The sequence below is a fragment of the Lemur catta genome, chromosome 5 (assembly GCF_020740605.2).
Source record: "Lemur catta isolate mLemCat1 chromosome 5, mLemCat1.pri, whole genome shotgun sequence".
Classification (NCBI taxonomy): Eukaryota; Metazoa; Chordata; class Mammalia; order Primates; family Lemuridae; genus Lemur; species Lemur catta.
In genome coordinates, this window is record NC_059132.1 from 34,316,694 (window position 1) to 34,334,613 (window position 17,920).

Here is a 17,920-nt window from a genome sequence, read left to right on the forward strand (position 1 = left end):
CACAATCCTATGGTATGGTGTGCAGACCAGCCACTCTGACTCAGTGTCTCCTTTGGTTGAGTTACAGGGCAGACTTTCCAGTGCCGGGGATGTTAGTCTCACCTCCCCGTTTATCTCTGGCTCTCTCTCTTCAGACACTTGTGATGCTTCCTATTGGTAGAAAGAGGAAAGATCTCCTGCCAGGGAACCCAAGATGGGGAGGAATCTAAATTGTCCCTCTTGCTCTAATTTTTCCAGCGTAGTAACCTTGAGGCAGGAAAAAGTTTTCTGCACATTTAGTGCAGGGCACTTCGGGGGACGGATGTTGTAGGTATAAAAGTCTGATTCTTTTGGTGTCTGTATGAACTTTTTTCACTTCTCTGGGGTTCCTGAAACTGTCTCATCCTCCTACTTGAGTTCTGGGATATTGCCGCTGATGATCTTAGTGCTGTATATTTGTTTTTGGTGTTCCATGGAGGCAGTCAGGCCAGCTTGCTTCTACTCTGGTGAAGCCGTGTCCTGTATCTCTCTTAATTTTTGTCCAGTTTTGTATGGGTCCATTCATAAAATTTTATTTTCCAATTTCTGTTGCTGGGATACAGAAATACAATTAATTTTTATATATTGATCTTATATCCTATAACCCTACTGCATTTCCCTTTTAATTCTAGTAATTTCCCTTTTAAATGTACATTTCTTGGGAGATTTTTCACCTACCTGTGTGATAATACAGACAATATTATTTTTCCTTTTCAACTTCCAACACTCTTTACCTCTGCCCCTCATGATTTTTCTTCCCTTATTTAACTTCCTGGTATCTCCTCATGTTATGGGAAAATCAGTCAAAATTTTTGTAAGAATGATGATGTTAGCTAGAGGTGATTCATGATATTCTTTATCAGATTTAGTCTATTGCTATTTCTAGTTGTCAAGGTTCTTCAATCATTAATAGCTGACTACTGATGGGTTCATATGATTTTCTCTTTAATTCTCTTAAAGGGAATTACATTTCTTAGCTTTCAGAAACTGAAAAAGACTTGTATGCGTCAAATGAATTCTACTTGATAAAGATCTTTAAAATCTTTAATGTGTTTAATTCACTGATATGTTTCCATAAATGATATAGCTCTTTTATATAGTGTTTTCGTTAACTACTTAAACATGCTTTAATCCATTTCTAGGACTCTATTCTACACTTATATGGTGTGTTCATATTTTAGACACTGTTTTATGCATTTTGCACATAACAAATCATTTAATACTTACAAGCAGCTTGCCATAGTTATTCCTTTTTACAAATAAAATCGCTTAAACACAGAGAATATATGCAAGTTTACAAGACACTCACTTATTGTACCATACATCTAAGACTTAAAGCAGAGTTGTTTGGCTCTAGTCTCTGACCATTTTAGAACAAGCTACAATAATTTTTCTTGCTTATTTTTCATTTTCTGATGGCAATTCAAAAAATTTGACCCAGCGAAATGTCTATTCATAAGTGTTTTTAAATTAATGAACTTTTATATACCACTCTATGCATCATATAAATTTCCAAAAAGAATAAATTGATTTGTATATGATGACATGCAAAGAAGGGCAATTTAAATATTATATAAATGATGCCAACCACACATATGTTTGTATAATGTGTTTCCATTCCATGCTCTAGTTTAGAGAAACATAAACAGTGATGTAATGGGCCTCCAGAGATTATTCTGTGACCCTACTCAGCCACCCTTGAATAGAATATTTCTCATATCCTAGAATATGCAGGAAAAAGTTGATGTCACCTGAGCATGGAATTATTTGCTTCATTGGGTTTAGTATACTTGAATTGGTAAGCCATGTAGAACACAGGGCAAATGGCCTTTCATGGTGACATTGCTCAATTCCCCACCTCTTCTCATAAAGGGGAGAAATAGTGCAGTGGCTATGAATACCACTGAATTCTGGGGCAGGGAAACTCATCCTTTTCCCACCTCTACAGCCAAAGTACTTCAACTACTCCTTTCCCTGATTTGGAGGTCATATTCTCTAATGGAATTTATTAGGATAATCTCTTTCAGGTCTGGTATTTTCAGTTATGACTTCTAACATCAAAGTATTTTACCAGGAATGTCCTCATTGATAACTTTTGGGACAAATAGTCTACTTTAAATCTCACAACTGTGTATGAATTTCACTGTGAGGAAATTGTCATCTGATTTTTCCCCTGAGAAGTATTAATATGGTGTGCTTTCTGAATTCCTTTCTCATATCGAATCATCCTTCTACAACAGAAATAACTCCAACTTGGGCATTGCTTACCTTTTTAAAATTTGTTTTAATCTGTTCACTAATATTTAATTTAATAGCATAGGTGATATTAGTCTGAAAATTTATTATAATATATTCTTTTTATCAAGTTTTGATATGTGTATTGTACTTTCTTCACTAAAACATGGAAATGACTTGTCATTTTTCTAGTCTGTAGCATTTTCTGTGACATGGGGTCTGTCTGATTTTGAGAGTTGCATTCTCTTGAAATCCTTTGTGCCTGTTGATTTTTTCTTCGGTCTTTCATCTCATAAATGTTTATACTTTATTAATGGAAATTAGCCTTTTTAAATTTTCTACATCTAAGGGGGCTAAATTTGACAAATTTTGTTTTTGTAAAAATCTATCCATTTCTTCTAGACATTCAAGTTTATTTGTAATGAGGGATACAAATTAGTCTCTGATATATATATTTAAATTTATTAAACTTCAATAACTCTTTTCCCTATTTTACATGGGCTTGTTTTGCTTTTCATATATTATTTTATTTCAGCTTATCATCATGGGGGTACAAAAGTTCAGGCCACATACACTGCCCATGTCCCACCCATCTCCCCAAGTCAGAACTTCAAGCGTGTCCATTCCCCAGACAGTGCACACTACACTCATCATGTAGTTATACCCCCATCCCCCGAGTCAGAACATTCAAGCGTGACCATTTCCCAGACAGTGCACAACACACTCATCATGTAGGTATACACCCATCCCCTCCCCCCACCCCCCACCTTAGTCCGATACCCAATTGGTGTTATTCCCAAATGTCAGGGAAACCAATTTGCTGGTGAGTACACGTGGTGCTTGTTTTTCCATTCTTGGGATACTTCACTTAATAGAATGGGTTCCAACTCTATCCAGTAGAAGAAAAGGCTATGATTATTTTATCTTCTTTATGTTGTTATTTTTTCAGAAAAGTTGGATTTTGACTGATTTATAAAGTCTACTTATTGATTTATGCTTTTATATTTGTAATTATCATCTTTGTGCTTGTGTTTTAATTATTTGTTCATGTCTAGCTTTTTGACTGGAAATTCAATTCATATTTTCTATTTTGTTCTATTTTTGTCACTATCAGTATTTAGGGCTATGAGTTTTCCTTTTATCACTGCTTTATTTTTATTTATTTATTTTTTTTGAAACAGAGTCTCACTTTGTTGCCCGGGCTAGAGTGAGTGCCATGGCATCAGCCTAGCTCACAGCAACCTCAAACTCCTGGGCTCAAGCGATCCTACTGCCTCAGCCTCCCGAGTAGCTGGGACTACAGGCATGCACCACCATGCCCAGCTAATTTTTTCTATATATATTTTTAGTTGTCCAGATAATTTTTATTTCTATTTTTAGTAGAGACGGGATCTCACTCAGGCTGGTCTCGAACTCCTGACCTTGAGTGATCCACCTGCCTCGGCCTCCCAGAGTGCTAGGATTACAGGCATGAGCCACGGTGCCCGGCCTGATCACTGCTTTAAATGCATGAAATTGATTCTAATATCCATTCTTATCATTTTAATCACATTTTAGGAATACTCTAGTTTTAATTTGTATATTCCTTTTCTCTCAAGTGTTTACACTATATTTGTTTATTTCATGATGTGATAGACTTTTTGCTTTTTGATTTTGTTATTTATTTTGTATTTCGTTCAATTGTGATCAGAGTGTTATTTATACTCCTCTTAATGAAGCTTACTGATGTTTTTTGTGGGCTAATATGTAGCACTTCAATTTTTGAGAATGTCCAATAAATATTTAGAAAAAGCCTTAAACGTATTATCAGAGTAGTCCCTTTCATATATGTCCGTAAGTCTTTTTACGGTTTTGCATCCATTTTAGAAACAATCAATTTCTGTTCCAAGGCTTAACTTTAGATTTAAGGATTTTGTTTTAACATCCCCAAATATCTGCTGGAGGCTCTATAATCATTTTGTTTTGAGCATTTCATTAAAGTTTTATTCTGTTTCATAGTTTTCTATTTTAGAGACTAGAGGGTGTTAGCTGCAGCTATTTGATTCTTGATGATTTTTTCTGTTTGTTTTCTTCTTCTAGAAGCCTTACATAGATGAAGATAGCATTTTTCCCCTTATATTTTTGTGGACAGAGGTGGCTGGTAATGTAGGTGGGCTTGCAAGGCTCCTAATGAAAGGGCTCCCTCTTCAGTCAGTATAGCAAACTGCAGGTACTTCAGTGAGGCAATGAGAGGTGGGGGAGAGAGAGAGACAGAGAGAGAGAGAGAGAGAGAGAGAGGGAGTGTGTGTGTGTGTGTGTGTGTGTGTGTGTGTGTGTGTGTGTCTGTGTTTGTTTTTGTAGTTTTGTCCTTTCACACTGTTTGCTTCTCTTCTGTATTGCATTATTCTGAAGGCCCTCCATGTGCTTCTTTTTAATTTTAGCACCCTCCTGTCTCTGGAGGCTGCCTTTCTCCCCCCACCTCCTTTTCTGAAACTTTTTTCTCACATAGACATAGGGCTTTGTGAGACCTCCACCATGAATCTCACTTATACTTGTAATATCCTTCCCTCTAAACATGTCCTTGTGTACCATGACTCTTTTATGATTTTTTGGTATGAATGATGTGCTTTCTCTGGGAGATTTCAGCTGAATCTTTAGTCTTCAGTTCCCCTCTGCCCTCTTTGTAATTGCTTTTAGGTTTTCTTTTATTCTGTGGTCTCCTGCAACTCCCCCCTCACCCCCATTCCCCCACCCTCCATTCTTTACAAGAAGCTTGTTTCCACTGGGAGTTCAACTGAAAGTACCACTGAAATTCAGTGATTGTTTTTGTCTATATAAGTAATGGCAAGTTAAAACCTTTGTTCTGTCTTCTGGTTGTGCTGAGTTCATATCATTATGTGGTTTTATTAGTTTTCTTGTTAACTAGTATAGTTTCTGGAGGATTCACAGAGAGATTTATGCTGTCCAATTACCTTTGGGCTACTTGGAAGTTAAGTCCCTGTTTTAAAATATCATTTTAGTTTCTGGTATCAGTGCATGCTTTTTATTAATAAATTTACTGAAGTATATTACACATACCAAATAATTCACCCAATTAATAACATTGTAAAGTTATCTTAGTAGTAAAATTAACACCATAATTCAGTTTAGAATATTTTTATCACACTCATTAGATTCCCTTTGCCCAATAACTATCAGTCACCATCTCCTGCACCTCCCAGTTCAGGGAACCATTAACGTAATTTCTGCCTCTGTCAGTTTACCTTTTCTAGACATATTGTGTAAATGGAATCATGTGGTTTGTGACTTTCTTCTTCCATTTTATATGATATTTTCAAGGTTTATCCATGTTGTATCATGAAAGAGTACTTCATTTTTTTATCACTCATTAACATTCCACTGATTCATGATACACCTCATTTGTTTACTCATTCATTGGCTGATAGACATTTAGGTGTTTCCACTTTTAGCTATTATTTATAGCTTTAAGAGTATCAATACATTCTAACCAGAAAAAATTATTTAATAATCAACATCCAAACAGATTGTAACAAGACTATTATACAAATCAATGAATTTAACAAGATGGTCTTAAAAGTACCATGAGGAAAAGACCATTTATCTACAAAGAAAGTAGAATTAGATTGTCAAATTACACCTCAAATTTAGCAATGGAAGACAATGTCAGTCTTCAGCATAGATCCAAAAATCTTAAATAAATTTTCGTGTGCAAAAAATAGCAATGTACCAAAATGTTGCCAAAATATGACAAAGTCTCTTTTACTAGTGATCCATGATAGACTGAAATTAGTTTATAATGATTCACAATATTAACATGTTCAATATTAGAAAATGGTACCATCTTAATAAAAATTATAAAACCTTTCATTCATTTCAAGTAATCTATATTTGCTAAAATATTTTCGGAAAACCTGAATAGGTTTCACTGCATATACATCTAAATCTCAAAAACATCCAAAATTAAACACTACACAATTTTATTAACAACTACACATGTGGTGAAAATATCAGGAAAACACAAGTCAATGATCCATAGAAAATTGAGTGCAGTGATTGCTTCTGACGGAAAAAGGAAAAGAAATGCGAGGAGAGCACTTGATGGGGAAGACTAAAATGGTTAAGAAAATATTTGTTTTTTAAAGTATGCTTCTGTTCATAGGATTAGTTTTGTTATGAGCCTTTAGAAAACAAATATTCTTTACTATCATTTTTTATGTGTCATTTCCTAATAATATATTAAGAACATTATTTTCAGATATGTACTCCCTGATAATTTTTTGCTGTGTCTGCATGTTTTAGCCTCGTTGTCAGAATTATGTTTCCGGACCACCTGACTGCGACCAGGAGATTGAGGCAATCTGTGCATCCAATGGCAAAACCTATATTAACGAATGTACTTTTTGCAAGGCACACATGTAAGAGCATAAAAGTAAACATTTTCTCTTCCCCTATTTTTGAAATAACAGTGTCAGTGTGCTAGGAACTAGTGGGTTTCTTTTAATTTACAGCCACATACACAGGAAACAGCTGTTTTATTTCTATTAAAGTTTGAGAGTATACCCTTAAACTTTACCCTGAAACCCCAATTCTAAAGTTAGGTTAACTTGAGCTATGTACATGAGGATGCAGGCTTGTTTTCAAATATTCAAATTAGTTAACCATACTCAATTTAATATGATCTTTTATAATTACCACAAGTGGATCAATAGGATGTAAAGTGGGAGACGCCAGGGTTAAACTGTGTCTCCCTCATCCTTTCCTTCCTCAGGTCTGGGTGGCTCCCTAGACAGTCTCAGGACTGGGAAAGTAGCCCTGACAGGACAGAGGCCATGTGCAGGGGCTGGGGAGTAGCACACACAGCTGTATGACGAAGTAGAGCCCAAGTTATTCATCCTGAGTCTTGTTCAAATGCTTAGTCACTAAGAAACACTTTGGACGCCATGGAAGAAACTAACATATTATTATTTTTTTCTCTTTCTACAGAAGAAGTAACAATGAAATTACTGTAAAGCATGAAGGCGTTTGCTGACCTTTGTGACGTGGTGCTGTACATCACATGACTCCTGTTTAATCCTGTTCTGCCGTTGGATTCCACAAATTGTTAGTTTTTCGTGCCTTAGAGTCCTAGATATGTAGCAGAATCCTGTTTTGAAAGCCAGGATTGACTATAAGAATTGGATAGTCTTGCAAATCTAAAATCTCATAATGCTAAAATTTTAATTCTCTGTCAATGTCCAAATATTTGATGAAAACCTGAAAAATCATTAGTTTACTTATGTATTTAAATCATGATATATAAGACATTTCTCAATCATTACTTCTCTCAATAAATATGTTGCATGGTATTTGCTTTATTACGATGACTTTTACCTTAGTGATTACCCATAGGGTCACACACATGCATAATATAGGAATTGATACAATATTTCTCAAACTTACTTTCAGAGTATATACAAAGTAGAGATACCTAAAACCTCACCTGTGCTAAGGAATCAAAATCATCAACAGAAAGTTCTGGTGCCTCCAATTTTGAGCAATTCCCTGGTTAGACAAACAATGACAGAAACTTTTAGTCATAAAATGAGCTTGGCACTGAGAGAAATGCAGCATCCATATAGAGTGTGGGAAAATTTTATTCTATTTGTTATGGTACAGGCTAAGCCACTCTAACTGATACAGAAGGGTACACACCTTCAGTAATTTGTGATTTTAATTTTTTATGTATTGAGCCTATGTGGGTACATAGATAGCCTTGAGCTGGTGGAAGCCCTGCCATCAATAATTCACGTCTTCTATATTGGGTACCACCCAGATGGTGGTCTATTCCATGTCTCTCAGCCACTAAGAATGATGCTTAACTCCAAATGGTTATGTACAATTTTTTTAAATAAAGAAATGTAGACTTAATACCTGGAGACAAGAATGTACTCCAATTACTATATCAGGTTCATAGCCATTACTCCATGAATATTTGTAATAATGACAGTCATAAATGTAAAAATTATGTATTTGAAATTTCATGTATTTATTATTTACTCTATGTCTCTATAAGAATGAAAATTTATTGGGCAACCTTAACTTGGCCTCCCAGAGATTTGCTCTGAAGCAAGTGTTTGGCCTCTCCTCTCTCCTTTGTAGAGATCCTGCACAAGACATGCTTAACAAATGGTGATATATTTACACAGGTAGTCCTTTGTTCTTTGCCGGTTCCCATGTTTATTCAACACCTGCTGTATATGGGGATATATGCCTTAAGCTAGCAGTACGACGGTGAACAAATCAGATAGAGTTGTTCCCCTCAAGACACTGAGTTCCCACCAGTTCATGTTATTATCCAACAGCAAATGGAAAGTTGGCCCTTGAGCAACTACTCAGTACCAAGAGCTCAGCTGTGCAGTTCCACAGATGACTCCTAACTTAGTCCTTGTAAGACCCAGTTATGTGGACATACTACATAGGCCATCGCGTAGCCTCAATGTTACTGTGACCTCGAGAGATTAATAAAACTGAAAATGGGACGATTCACAATGCAAGATGGTTTAGATAGAAATTCCATTTTTCTATTTTAGAGTGATGTAATCCCTGGCTGTATGCACACAGCACATACAAAATTGTCTTTCACCTGAAGGACTAGGTGCTTTAAGGGAAACACAGCCTTGTGCCCAGTTTCACAGTGAGACAAACACTCTTCCAGAGAATACCATGAGTCATATTTTTCTGATGAGTATACTGTTTTAAAATTTAGGAATTTGGGTAGGGTCTTGTGTTTTCAAAAATGAGGTGTTCTGAGCAGTTCTGTCTCTGACCTCATCAAAGGTATAGAGATCACCACCTGGCACAGTCTTCCATCTGTGTGTAACTAGAAGATGTGATGACAACTCTCCTGCCTCCAGTTGTCAAATTTATGGTTTCATGTTGTCCTTAATACTGGAAATTCCCTGCCTACATGGAACTCCATGGTCAATTATCCTCTCTTTATTGACCTCCATGAATTTGGCCTTTCTCTGCTGTCAATGTTTCACAGCTTCTTGTGGAATCCAGTAAGAGCCCTCAAGACATTCTCTCCACAGAAAGCCTACCTCAGCACAGGTCCAAAGATTATGAGGAAATTCCCACTTCCCAGCTTCTCTATGGGGAGAGAAGGGAAGACCACAAATTTAAAACTCTGATTTTACTGGAAGCTTCCTGAGCCACTGTCTTCTGTCTCACACATCTCAGACACCCATGGAACCTGATACACTATGGCCATAGAGGGGATACAGAAAACAAACACTGTAGTCTGAAAAAATATACTAGCACATGCCACAGCCACACTACCTGGTTTAGCATAACATGAGCAGCAGAACACAACTGAGCCCCTAGATTCTCCTTGCAGAGGGAAGAAAATGACTGGACCACACATCCAAAATTCTCACTTTGTTGGGAGCCATCTGAAGCATTGGCTTCTGTCTTGCCTGTCAAAACAGAACTAACAGGACCTGGCATTCTCTAGACACCTGGGAGACACTGAGAATAAAGATAGCAGTTTCAAGAAACACAAAGATTTGAGAGTAGCCTAGAATCTTTGTCTGGGCTGATTGGCAAAAGGTGATATTGCAGTCAGGAAAGACTGCAAGAAATGGCTGTTTGGATAAAGACCTGACACAAACAGTCAAGGAAAATGAGAAAAGAGTGAAAAGGAAATGAAAAATAATGGAATGTATTACAAATAAAGGAAGAAAATAAATTTCCATAAATTGGCCCTAAGGAAATAAAGATATGATTTACCTGACAGAGATTTCAAAATGACTATCATAAAAATGCTTACTAAAGTAAGGAGAACAATGCATGAATAAGTGACAGTTTCAACAAATAAATAGAAAATACAAAAAGGATTGCAAGCAGAAATCATTGAGATAAAGAATACAATCACTTAACTAAAATATTCACTGGAGAGGTTAAATAGCCAACTAGATCAAATAGACAAAAGGATCAGTGTCTTAGGGCATTTGGGCTGCTATAACAAAATACCATAGTGGGTGGCTTAGAAATAACAGACATATGGTTCTAACCACTCCAAAGTCTGAAATATTCAAGATCAAAATACTGGCAGATTCGGTATCTTATAAAGGTCCACCTCTTGGTTCACAGACAGTGTTTTCTTCCTGTGTCTTCACATGGCAGAAAAGATGATAAATCTCTGGCATCTCCTTCATAAGGGCACTAACCCCAATCATGAAGTCTTTGCTCTCAATGACCTAATCACCTCCCAAATGCCCCACCTCCTACACTTACCTTAGAGAACAGGATTTAAGCCTGAACTCAGGGAGGTCACAGACACTCAGACCATAGCAGTCAGTGCACTCAGAGACAGGTCACTGGAAATTATTCAATCAGATGAGAAAATAAAAGAGTGAAACAGAGTAAAGAAATCTAAAGGAACTTATGAGATACTACCAGGTAGACCAAAGTATGCATATGATGGGAGGTCAGAAGGAGAATAGAGAAAAGAACAGCACATTCAAAGAAATAATGAAAGCTTATTTAAAGTAAATACTGTTCCAAATCCAAAAAAGCAAATGGACATCCAGATCCAGGAATCTCAATGAGCTCTAAATAAGATTAATTCAAAGAAATGCAAACCAGGACATATTGTAATACAATTGTCAAAACAAAGAATCAATATGGAAAACAATAAGAGAAAAACAACTTGTCACGTACAAAGGAGCACACATAAGAACCTCAGTGGATTTTGCAGCAGAAACATTTCATGACACAAGGGAGTGGAATGATATATTCAAACTGTTGAAGAAAAAAAGAAAACCTGGCAACCAAGAACAGTATACCTAGCAAAGGTGTCCTTCAAAAAATGACAAGTAAAGAATTTTCTTGACAAACAGAAACTGGGACCTACCTTTAAAAATTGCTACAGGAAATTATCATATTGAATTTAAAAGATTCTAAACAGCAAAATTAGAGCATATGAAAATGTAAAACTCAATGGTACAGAAAATCATCCAGACAAATAGAAAATACTGTAATTTTGTAATGGTGGAAAAACCACTTTTAATATGAACATAAATTTGACAGACAAAAATATTAAGTATAACTATCTAAATATGTTAATGGATATACAATATAAAAAGATAAATATTGACATCAATAGCATAAGTTGGGAGCAGTATCTTTGTGTGTAACTAAAGTTAAGGTGTTACCAACTCCCATTGTAACTAAAAAGATTCACAAAGGAAAAGAAAAAGGAAGCAAAGCATATCAATACAAAAAATAGGGAACCACAAAAGAAGACACCAAGAGGAGAAAAAAGGAATTAAAGAGTATAAGACCGAAAAAAATATTAAAAATGGAAATACGAACAAGACAAATGTGCTTCCCTAAAAATAATTACTTCAGTTGTTTAATAAATGTACTACACTTACCAACACGAAGACATAGAACAGCTAAATGGATAAACATAAACAAAACAACAACAAAGAACAAGATTCAACTATGTATTGTCCACAAGAGACTCATTTTAGATTTAACAACACAGATAGGCTGATAATGAAGGTATGGAAAAATGATATTCCATGCTAATGGAAACTAAAAGAAATCAAGGTTAGCTATACTTATATCAGACAAAATAGAATTTTAGTCAAAAACTGTCACAATAGACAAAGAAGAACATTATACGATGATAAATGGGTCAATTCACCAAGAAGCTATAACAATTATATATGAACCCAACACTAAAGCCCCTAAATATATAAAGCAAACATTGATGGAACTGCAGGGAGAAATTGATAGCAGTACAATAAAGTAGGAGACTGAAAAGCCCCATTTTCAATAATGGATAGAACATCTAAACAGAAAATCCATAAGAAAAAAATGGACTTTAACAACACTGTAGACAAGAATATAAAAGAACTATACAGAAAATTCCACTCAGCAGAAGCTGAATATACATTCTTCTCAAGTGCACGTGGAGGATTCTCCCATGTAGCTCACATATTAGGTCAGGAAACAAGTCTTAACAAGTTTAAGAAGATTCAAATCATGGCAAGTATCTTTTCTGACCACAATGGATTAAGAGTAGAAATCAATATATTACAAAGTTAAGGCATTTAAAACAGTATGGTACTAGTATAAAGATAAGAATATAGACCAGTAGAACAGAATAGAGAACAGAATTGATAAAATTGGTCTTGACAAAGATTTTTTTGGCTGTGACACCAAAAGCACAGAAAATAAAAGGAAAAAGAGATCAGTGAGATGACATCAAACTAAAAAGCATCTGTGTAGCAAAATAAACCATTTACAGAGAAAAAAGTCTACATATGGAATTTAGAAAATGTTTGAAAAACATATACATGATAAGTGGTTCATATGCAAAATGTATAAGGAACTGATATAACTAAATGGCCAACAGGTATATAAAAAAATGTTCAACATCACTAATTATCAGAGAACTGTAAATCAAAATCAAAATGAGATATAACCTCACACCAATTAGGATGGCTATTATCAAAAAAACAGAAGATAACAAGTGTTGACAAGGATGTGGAAGCATTGGAACCTTTGTATACTGTTGGTGGGAATGAAAAATGGTGTAACCGCTATGAAAAACAGTATGGAAGCTCTGCAGTAATTTAAAGTAGAACTACCAAGTATTGTAGACATTTTATTTTTGGTATTTATCTTAAAAAATTGAAATCAGTTTCTTGAAATGATATCTCTAGTCCCATATTCATTGCAGCCTGATCTACAATAGCAAAGATATGGAAGTATCTAAATGACCATTGATGGACAAATGGAATTTAAAAATGTAGTACATACATACAAAGGAATATTATTTGTCCTTAATAATAAAGGAAATTCTGTCAGACATGATGCAACTTCAGGAAATTATACTAAGTGAAATAAGCAATTCACAAAAGAAAAAATAATGCATGATACGCTGATATGTTGTAAATAAAATAGACAAACACCTGGAAGCAGTGAGTAAAATGCTGGTTGCCAGGGACTGGGAGGAGTAGAAAATGGGGAGTTGTTATTCCAAAGGTGTAAACTTTCAGTTATGCAAGATGATTAAAGTGGAAAGCTCTACTGTACAAAAAGTGACCTTAGTTAGTAATATTGTATTTGTACACATAAAAATTTGTTAAGTGGGTAGATATCATGTTAAGTTCTCACCACCATAAACAAATAAACAAACACAAACAATGGACCATAGATGTATGGGCTCATTTAGAGATTCTTAATTCTGTTCTGTTGATCTACATGTCTGACTTGCCCAGTTTCCACATTGTTTTGATGACTGTTGCTTTGTAGGGAATTTTGAAATTAAAGTGTGTGAATCTTCCTATTCTATTCTTATTTTCCACATTTGTTTTAGCTATTCTGGGTCCCTAGTAGTTTCATAAAAATGTCAGTGTTACCTTGTCGATTTGTACAGAAAATCAGCTAAGATTTTGATAGGGATTGTGATGAATCTCTAGAACAGTTTGGAGACTTTTGCATCTTAAGTATGTTAAGGCTTCTGTTTAATGAGCATCAGATATTATTCTATTTATTTATATCACCTTTAATCTCTTTCAATAATAGTTTTATGCTACATAGAGTATACGTTTTTCACTTATATTTCATATTAAATTTATTCCAAAGTACTATTTGGGCATCATTGTAAACAGAACTGTTTTCTTAATTTCTTTTTTGGACTGTTCATTATGGCGATATAGGAAAACAATTGATTTTTATACATTTATCTATATTCTGCAACTTTGATGAACTCACTTATTAGTTATAATAGGATTTTTTTAGTAAGTACTTCAGAATTTTTCATAAACTAAATCACGAAATGTGCAAACAGGTCCACTTTTTTCTCTCCAAATTTAATGCCTTTTATTTCTTTTTTTTTCCAAAATTCCCTGGTTAAAATGTCCAGGAAAATGTTTCATAGAAGTGACAAAAGCAGACATGGTTGTCTTACGGTCTTTGGTGGAAAACATGCAGTCTTTCACCACTGATATGAAGCTTGCTATAGGTTTTCATAGAGCCCTTTATCAGGTCAAGGAAGTTTCTTCTATTTCTTGGTTGCTGAGTGTCTTTCTCATGAAAGAGTGATGGATTTTGTCATATGCTTTTTCTGCATCGATTGAGATGATAAGGTGTTTCTGTTTTTTATTGTGTTGGTATATATGAACATCAACTCTTTCAGATGTTAAACTCATCTTGCAATACAGAGATAAATCCCAATTGGTCATGGTGCATTTTTAAAATATGTTGCTGATTTCTGTTTGCTAGTATTTGTGTTCAAGATTTTTTATCTATATTGATAAAAGATATTGACCAATAGGATTTATTGCTGCAGTATCTTTATCTGATTGGGTATCAGAGTAATACTGGTTTCCAGGGGATTGTCGGAGGGGAAAATAGAGCGTATTGTTCATTGGGTATAAAGTTGCAATTACAGATCTGGTGTAGTTTCTCATGCCTGTAATCCCAGCACTTTGGGAGGCTGAAGTGGGAGGACTGCTTGAGGCCAGGAGTTCGAGACCAGGCTGGGGAACATAGTGAGACCCTGTCTGTACAAAAAAAAAAAAAAAATAGCTACACGAGGTAGTGTGCACCTGTACTCCCAGCTACTCTGGAGACTCAGACAGGAGGATGGCCTGGGCTCAGGAGTTTGAAGCTGCAGTGTGCTATGATAGTGCCACTGCCCTCTAGCCTGGGAAACAGAACCAGACCCTGTTTCTACATTAATTAATTGATTAAACTAAATTTTAAAAAGTCTCTCTCCTATTTCAAGTCCCACAGGATGCCCTACTTTAAAAAAAGTCAAAGGAAAAACAAAAAGCTAGAGTTATATTCTAGATATCTATCTTCTGGACAAGATGGTGGCTACAGGTAACCATATGATGGTGTGCACTTAAAAATTTGTTAAGAGGGTAGATCTCACATTAAGTGTTTTTATGATCAAAAACAAAACAAAACAAAACAAAATAAGACTCTAAACGAACAAATAAGAAAACCCAAAGGGTCACCGGAAAACTTTTGGAAGTCATGCCTATGTTTATTAACTTTACTGTTGTGGTATCTGCAGGGTATGCATATGCCCAAACTCATCAAATTGTATGCCTTTAATATTTGCAGTTTTTTTGTTAAAACATAAAACAAGTTTTTCACAGTAAGAAAACTGTGAAATGAACACAACAGGATATCATTTTGTCTTAGAAATTATTTATGAAACATATTGTTGCGTTAAAAGAAAGCCATTATTTCTTTGGTAGTATATTTCTGCTCTTTTATCTTTCTCCTATTATTCTACTACTCATATTATGCATATATTGGTACATTTAATGGTGTCCCCCTTTTTGGAGGACCTGTTTAACATACTACATTATTTACTTTTCTCTTTTTCAGAATTCTTACTCTATATTGATCTAAACTCGACACACCTATTCTTTTTTCTGCCAGCCCAAGACTACTGTTGGACCCCTGTAGTGAAATTTCTTCATTTCTATTATTGTATTTTTCAGTTACTGAAATCCTATTTTTTTGTTTATTTATACTTTATGTATAAGTTTTTAACTTCAAGGCTAGTCTATGTTTTGTGACACATTGTCATCATACCATTCTTTACATCTTTAAACATGGTTTCTTCAGGTCTTCAATTATATTTCCAAAAGAGGCTTTGAATTTTTTGTCTACTAGGAACAACATTTTAGCTCCCTCAAGGCTAAATTTCTATTGCCTGCTTCCCTCCCCTTTGCACTGCATATGGGTCCTTTCTTTCAGTGTCTTTTATTTCTCAATTTTTTAAATTGTAATCTAGGTGTTTAAGTAATATTTTATAGCAAATCTGTACGCTGATTCCCTTTCTCCCAACCTATACCCCTGAGGCTTTGTGCTATTTTTTTTTTTTGGACTGTTTATTTGTTCAGAGCATGACGGCATCAATCTAGTGAAGTCTATTATCCTTACAGTACACAATCTTTAATGTTTATTACTGTATCCTCGGTTTATTTAGTGCTAAATATCACTAGTAGGATTAGCGTGTCAAATATGGTCCTCAAATAGCTTACGTGAGTAGTTTTCATATTTTATTTCTAATATTTATGACAAGCCAATGGGACTAGAATGCTTATTCTCAAATTTAAAATAAGGAAAATGATTATTAGACAGCAGAGACATTGATGTCAGATTATCCAGGGGTAGATGGGATTTGCACTGAACTTCAAAATAACACCAAGTCAGGCTATAAAGCTGATTGATTCATTAAGAAGAAAATGGCTATTCAAATCTTCACCTTCAAAATCCTTAGGGGTCTCCCATCTGCCTCTGAAATCAGTATCAAATCCCTTACTATGTCATTTAGGGCCATTCTTCATCTAGTCTCAACTTCAATCTTCAGCCTTCTCTGTCTTCTGAACCCAGAAATTTACATCCTACCCTCTTTACAGGGTTTCCCACACCTGGCTGCACCTGCATCTCAATAGGAGCTTTGAAAACATTATCAGTGACCAGTATTCATCTATTAACCATTTTCTTTTATAATCCTCATGGTAGCCAGGTGCATCCACAGGCTTTAAAATTTTTCCAGATGATTCCAATATGCATTTGGTTTTCAAAACTCCTAAGGGTTTACACATTTTTTAAATTAAACTTTCCACTTTTTCTTTTTTTCATGCTTGATTATCTTGTCCCTTTCCAACTTACCTGATTGGAGAGTATTCTCATATCTTCCCCATCTTAAAATCTGTAACTGTACTTATTATTTTCTCTCCTCCTCAGATTTCTGGTTTCATCAGATTAAATTGTCCCCTGCTGCGGGATAATCTTTTGAGAAAGCATTTGTGAGGTACCTCTCATGACCTACTTTCTAAACTTCAGGGAGGGCAGAGAGCCTCTCTGTCTTATCTGCCCTGGGCATCTACCTTACCCCCACCAAGCTCCTCACTCACAGCTCAATAAAAGAGAGTTAGCTGGAGGAAGATGCGTGGCTGAGGGGGAAAGGGGAACAAGATCTCCACAGTCGCCAAGCTGTTGTTTCTCCAAACTTGTTATCTCTCTCTGTGAGGTAGATCATGTGGGGGATCTGGGGAGATAGATGGCCCTGGTGTGTAGCATCGCTAAGAGGACTGCTCCAGAAATAGCTGCGCCTATTCCTATTTTTTTATCTGAATAAAACCCAGTTTCAAATGAACATATTGACTCTAAAGTCAGCCAGGCTTTTTGCGGGCTTCCCCAAAGGTTTTAGAGAGCAAGCAGCTCCCTCTCATGTCTTCCCAGAGGTCCCTTCCTGGCCTCTCTCACTCATCTTTAGCAAAGCCTTTTGTTGACATGTTTTGTTGAATAATGAAATTGGATGAACAAAAGAGCAAAGAGTCCACCTTAACCAGGGGTCTTGTGGGTTGGAGAAGTTCCTTAGGAGTAAGGAACTTTCTAAACCGGGGCCCTGAATTGCATTTGCCTGTCCTTTGGGAATGGCCCATTTGTCCATGTGCCGTTGTAACAAACATTCTAAAGGATTTTCCTCCACAGACTCAATCAAATGCCTTTATTCTCATTATGGATCAAAGTTCTTTTCATCACCTTGACCCTTGTTCTTCACTCTGGTGAGTAAATTTTTCAGTCCTTGGTGGAATACTTGACATGCCCTTGAAATGCAGGAACTTAGGAATAGTGTGGC

General features: G+C 35.6%; 1 protein-coding gene across 8 annotated transcripts in view; it reads left to right on the forward strand.

Annotated features, from left to right (window-relative positions):
* The window catches only part of LOC123638115 (ovomucoid-like), an 88,449-nt gene extending 80,851 nt beyond the window's left edge, over positions 1–7,598 (forward strand). For all 8 annotated transcript variants that reach the window (XM_045551480.1, XM_045551479.1, XM_045551485.1 and 5 more), the window contains 2 exons: positions 6,553–6,668; positions 7,237–7,598. In XM_045551480.1, the coding sequence (XP_045407436.1) occupies positions 6,553–6,668; positions 7,237–7,282 (162 nt within the window). In that variant the 3' untranslated portion in view covers positions 7,283–7,598. The remainder of the gene's footprint in view (positions 1–6,552; positions 6,669–7,236) is intronic.
* The last annotated feature ends 10,322 nt before the right edge of the window (positions 7,599–17,920 follow it).